Here is a 6,210-nt window from a genome sequence, read left to right as displayed (position 1 = left end):
TGCCTCTCCTCTCTAGTTTTTATTCACTGCATCTCGTTTGTATCTCCTTCTATACACATATTTCACTTTGGGCCTAATCTGTTGGGCCGTATCATTACTTAACTAATATTGTTTAATATTGTGTACATGAAAGGTAGGCTACCCCAACAAAATCCCCCTATTAGCACAATGCCTTTGATAAAAAAGTTGTCATATGACTTACAGCCCAGACAGGTTATCATTCAAAGTTGTTATAATTCTTTTCAAAAATATTATTTTCATACTTATAAATTTATTGCAATTCCTCTAGACACCTTATTCCAGAGACAAAGTCAGTCCATTGATTACTGTTGAGTTTTGTGCAGTTAGTCGAACCTATGTTTCCTCTAATCTGTTTTGCCACAGTTGAATTCCACCAAGCTGATCGGGTCATGTGCCAATTCGGCTTTTGAAAAATTACTCCCGTTCAACCTTTAAATTTGGATCAAGTTCATAAAGAAAATATGAGAGGAAGAGCAGACATATTTTGGCCCAAGTATCTAGCTGATTAAAATGATTGACACTCGTCTCATTCAAGGTATTCGGTTTATTAGTAATGGCCATTTGTGTGACACCACAACATATATGCAATGGTACATTAACCATATTATCCACTATATATCACCTCCCCAACCAACATCTGATGACAATGTAAGTTTAATTCCTGAAACATTTACTCGTGTTTCTTTTTTAGTCACCATACCAAAATCAAGACACAAGGATCATCATCAAAATCAAAACATGTCTTTTTAGTCACCATACCAAAGTGTTCCATACACACATAACATTTTCCCCACCCAACCAGATCTTTCTGGTCCACCAAATATATTTCGAACTTCTGCATTCACCCCCCAATCTGCATACAATCCCACATAATTCATGCCATATTATCGTCCCGCAATGTCGTTCCAAGGTATCAATGATGAAGGTGACAATAATGAAAATGCAGACAACAGTGATGATCAACTGCCACCTCCATCCGAACATCACCCCTAACAAAGGCCTAGAAGATAAACAAGAAGACCATGTTGTGGGACTTCGTCTCATATACAGATAAATTATCTCCCACTATGTATTTATGTATTTGGTGATCAAACTATATTTGTATAATAATTTCCATGATTAACTTTTGTCTTATTAGAATTTTCCTTCTCATCTTTGTACTTTGTTCTCTTCTAACATTCACAATTAACCATTATAATTCTCAAAATTTTCCAAAACACACCATGCAAGTTAAAAATAATCAAGCAACTATGCCACACTAAAGTCGTGTTACCATTCCACAAGTAAAAAAAATAATACTAAAATTGTCACATGTAACCATGACTTCAATTCGAAAATTAATTATACCAAATTCGTCACCCCCTTGCATGACTTCAGTGTATCCCACTTTTGGAAGAAATCACCTAACCCTTGCACGAATTCAGTTTGGAAGATATCGCCCAACATTTGCATCACTTTAGCAAAGCAAAAGTCATCCAACAACTCCACGACTTTGCTTTTGGAAGAAGTTGCCCAACCCTTACACGACTTTAACAACCCTTCCACAACTTTGATTAGGTATATGCTTGATTATGCTTAATCCTAATGGAAGTCGCCTTTGAGCCCCATGACTTCGACATTGACCGTTTTGTGCTTCTAAGACTTCACCTAGACAGGTAAGAAGTTGTCTAGGATGGTGACGACTTCTTCACAACGAAATTGTGCCTTTTAAACACGACTTAGCCCAGTACATCATTTATTTTAGAAAGCAACTTAGATATGTAATTTCAAAAGCAAATTAACCCAGATTAGTAGAAAAACCAAACCTTAACACGATATCACAGCATGACTTTATCACCTCGTATAAGGTACAATTTGTCTATTTCAAATCCAAACACTTTTATGACTATCTGCGACAGGCATGGCTTTATTATATTATATTATAATTTCAGACATATAAACCTTCATGTGGACTCCTTTGGAAAATAAAAGTTCTAAGGAGAAGGAGGATTGTTGCCAACTTGCCATGTATGTCACTGTCACATACCTCTCCCATGCTTATAAACTAAGTGAAAAAAAAATAAAAAAAAAATTCATTGCCTATGTTCTTACCTGGTTCCACATTTATTATTTGGTAAGAAATGCCATTTGGGACAAGATTGTCATCATAGCGATAAGGACCTAGTCCATTAATAAGCACTCCATCAGGAACTCCAAGGTCAACCCCATTTTCAACATCTTTCCTGAGATCCTGTTTCACCATTTGAAATGGTCAAAGCTCTCTATAAAGAAGAAAGAAAAAAATTACCAAAGTCAGTCAGGGAAAGCATAAGGACCTTATGACTCCTGGTGTACCAGTCACTCAAAAATAGGGTAATATCTCCATCTGGCAATCCAAAGGGAACAGGAATAACTGGTCGATTGTTTATGATGATACCTCCATATCCTCCTGCAGCTTTCTGGAAGTTTAGGGAAGGGAAGTAGAAAAAGCTCCCTATCTGATCTTTAACTTGAAACTCATACGTCCAATTCCACCCTGCTGGAATTGGACAGTTAGTTCCTGAAACTCCATCCTGCCAAGAATTTTTCCGATGTTGTATGCCATTCCTGCATTTAACTACGCAACATAATCATTACCATCATTATTACTAGTTACATCATCATTCATGACAAAACCCAATTATGTTACCATGTTAGAAGTAATGGTTCATCAAGATTGTTCTTGACATTGACAACTACATTCCAGTTTGTAGTGATATTTAGAGTTGGTCCTGGAAATTGTCCATTGATCCCAATAACCTGAAATAGAAATTTGTTACAAAAGAGGGTTCATGAGAAGCTGGATTAATCATAGGTGAGTACGAAGCAAACAAGTAAATGCAAAAGGCTACGGAGTATATTAAAAATACAGAAACAAACCGCATGTTCTTACATGCACTAGTCTAATGAAAACGAATGAATTAAATTTTATGACTCATACAACACATAAGACAGCTCGAGTACAGTGTTAAATGGTCAAACATATCTGAAAGTGAACAGGTCTCTCTAGAGACTTTGGAGAGTTGTCTTCACTATTCATTTGGGATCTGGGTGAAAAAAAGAGAGCACAAAACTAGGGATAAGTCAAAATGGCTTCTTTGTTAGTTTGTAACATATCTAAATTATTAAAAGGTTCTAGGATAGATTCTCAGTAGTCTAATGAATTTCAGGGGTGATTGATAACCTAACATTGTTGTACTAATTCACATCATGTCCTTGTAAATTCTTTCCAGTGATGCCAAAGTATTTAAGAAGAGGAAGGGGAGTCTTCCTTTTGTTTTTCACTCAACTGAATTGAATGGTGGCAGCATGGTATGGTTATAATTAGTAGTGACATTATGAAGGCATTTGAAACCATGAAAACTTGGGAAGTGCATAACTATTGGAAGAAGATTAAAGAAATAAAATATAGGCGTGGGGGGATATGGTGTAAGCAAAGTGAAGGTTTGTACGTGTTAAAGCTTGTATGGATCATTGTCATCAAGAAAATAGATTAAAAACATCATGGTATGTGTTTTAGAAAATTCGATTTTTCAAACCACTAGAGTTGGCCTAGTGGTGGAGTTTGGGCGGTTAGACAGCGTCTTGGTCCAGATCTCATTTGTACTGCACAAGGAAAAAAGCTAGAATCCTCATTGAAGCTGAATTAGATCAGGGAGAGACCGAAAACAAAAGATGTAAGTCTTATCGCCTATTATACCTCTAGATCAAGTCATATCCTAGGCTTTCTCACATTGAACCACCTCCCAGTAGAAAAAGGAAAAATATATTTGGACACCCCATTTGTTATTCAACACCAGGTGAGATAGATAAAATAATAGGTATAATAGGTGATAGAAAAAGAGAGAAAAGTGAGAAATTAGAGGTTTTGATGGACTATTTAAAATAATAGGATATCCAAAAGTCATTACCCCCGTAGAATGTCAAAGTGTAAGGGATTTGGCCAGTCAGGTATTCACTTTAACTCACATCTCTTTGCTCATAAAGAAGCCTAACTAGAGTGTCAAAGTGTCCTTCATTGCTCTACTGCAGCACTCAGACCTGCTAGTGTTTGATCCTTAGATCTAGGACTGAACAGGAGAGTAAGAGTCTATTGCATACAACGCTGGTTTGTATCCAAACAGATACTGTGACAACATATGATGATTACTTCACTGTTTATGTTGATGCTAGGATCCTCAGCGACATCATAATCAATTCATAACAGATCAACAATGACGTAAATTACTGCAGAAGGACATTGTCAGTTAGGCTCTACTTTGGTTTTCAGCTCAGCATTATAACGGGAGACTATTTATGATGAACAGAGCAATTTGATGGAACTCGAAATTTAATGTTCTTTTTCGTTTTATTTATCATTAGAACTGGAATGTTCCTCATCCCCACCCTCCTCTTCTCCGAAAATACCATAAAACATGATTTACAAAGAGGCATCGAATGAAAATCAACCACAGCCCAAAAAAGGAAACCCAAAAATACTAAAATATGTTGGATTGATAAAGATTTCAGAGTTTATAACTTCTTAAGAACACTATAGAAGGTGATACTCGACTAACTTTAACTGTTTATATTGTGTTTGGTTTCTGAAAAGAGAAATAGAGGGAATGAAAATAGGACAGAAACAAGTTGAAAAAAAGAGAAATAAGTAAAAGATAAAATTGAATGTTCAGTGATTTGATAGAGTAGAAATGGGTGAGAAACAGAGACATGACCTTTTGAAAGTTCTATAATTTGATAGAAAATAGGAAAATATAGAGGGGGTGAATAGATGTATGCAAGAAATAATATAGTGGTCCCCCAAATTATTTCTTTTCTCCTTTCCCTCTATCAAACGCTCAAAATTCTTCCCCCTCCCTCTCCATCCTTCTCCCCCACTCCACCAAAGACACCCTTACTGAACATTTTGAGGGCAAAAACTGGTAAAAATCAGATCCCATCTAAACTATTCACCAGAAATACCAACACGCAAGAAAGAAGTTAAATTCAGCTGTTGTTAATCACAAAATGCCAAATATTTAACATACCAAAATTGACATTGATAGAGTACTCTCTCCTCTTGTCCGTTTGAGAGTTATAATAATCAGCGCTTAATTCAGACTTAACTATTAAATACTATCAGAAGGGTATACCAACCGACATTTAATTTACCACAAAAATTCAGGCATAAGTAAAAAACATTTCTTGCTGAAAACAGAATTATTACCACATATTAGGAAACACTTGAGCATTCCATTATCAATGGAGTCAAAAACAGAACTTCAGATCACAACACAAGTCATAATCCAGAAGCACAAGGAGTTTGGCAACTTGAAAAGAAAGAATATATCAAGTTTTTCAAAAACTCTTGACCTCAACTACATCAAACATTGGTATGACTATGAAAAAGAAAACAAAGGCACACTATACAATTGCCAAAGAGAAGGAATAACCCACCTTCTGTTTAACTCCAAGAGGGGAAGCTGAGGTGTAAGATACCGTCCAATCATAAAAAACATAAGGGTCACCTGCAAAAGTAACATCTAAGAAGCATAGAAGCGTTGTGAAGAACCAAGAAGATAATGATGGCATCGTAGTTCTCAGTGAATCTCTCTCTCTTTCTCTCTCTTCTCAAGTTCTGTCAGCAGGGAGAGAGAAATTCTGAAGTGAGTGAAGTTACCAATTCTGTGCATCACATGCGAGAGAGGTCACCTTCTGACTTTTGCGTCCTGTCGTGGGTCCCTCTATGATTTGCTTTTTCTAGACTTAACGGCCTTCTTTTGCAATCTTTTTGTCAATTTATTTTGACCCTTTATCTTTTTACTATCTTATTAGCTAAGTAATTATATTATATTTCTCACCAGATAAACGTGTCTTCTTTTTCTAACATTATCATAGATATCTCCACAGTTATATTTTAAGTCATTCTAGTATATTTGTTTTAAAACTAAATTAGAATGCTTATCCTCCAATTAGTTTATTTGTCTTTTGTATGCATGTGTTCTAGTAAAAATCTCTTGTAATTAGGTATACGAAGTTAAAAATTACTAACAAATAAACAATTTCCTTGTTTCAAATTTACTAAACAAAGAGAGTTATATTCTAAGTTCATAAACCGATTTATTACTACATAGAAATCGATGTTTGATTCTATGATTGACTTGATAAGTCAATTTAGGTTAGTAAAATCTCACT

At 35.5% G+C, this 6,210-nt stretch overlaps 1 protein-coding gene across 1 annotated transcript in view; it reads right to left on the bottom strand.

The window, feature by feature from the left end:
• The window catches only part of LOC106759531 (monocopper oxidase-like protein SKU5), a 15,074-nt gene extending 9,358 nt beyond the window's left edge, over window positions 1–5,716 (bottom strand). Inside the window, exons 1-4 of the mRNA XM_014642741.2 lie at window positions 5,473–5,716; window positions 2,690–2,799; window positions 2,337–2,607; window positions 2,113–2,251 (exon numbers count right to left, since the gene is read on the bottom strand). Coding sequence (XP_014498227.1) covers window positions 2,113–2,251; window positions 2,337–2,607; window positions 2,690–2,799; window positions 5,473–5,607 — 655 coding nt within the window. The 5' untranslated portion in view covers window positions 5,608–5,716. The remainder of the gene's footprint in view (window positions 1–2,112; window positions 2,252–2,336; window positions 2,608–2,689; window positions 2,800–5,472) is intronic.
• Window positions 5,717–6,210: the final 494 nt, after the last annotated feature.

The sequence above is a fragment of the Vigna radiata genome, chromosome 4, assembly GCF_000741045.1.
Source record: "Vigna radiata var. radiata cultivar VC1973A chromosome 4, Vradiata_ver6, whole genome shotgun sequence".
Lineage (NCBI taxonomy): Eukaryota > Viridiplantae > Streptophyta > Magnoliopsida > Fabales > Fabaceae > Vigna > Vigna radiata.
The sequence above is the reverse complement of the archived record's forward strand: the minus strand, read 5'-3'. Positions and strand labels throughout refer to the sequence as shown.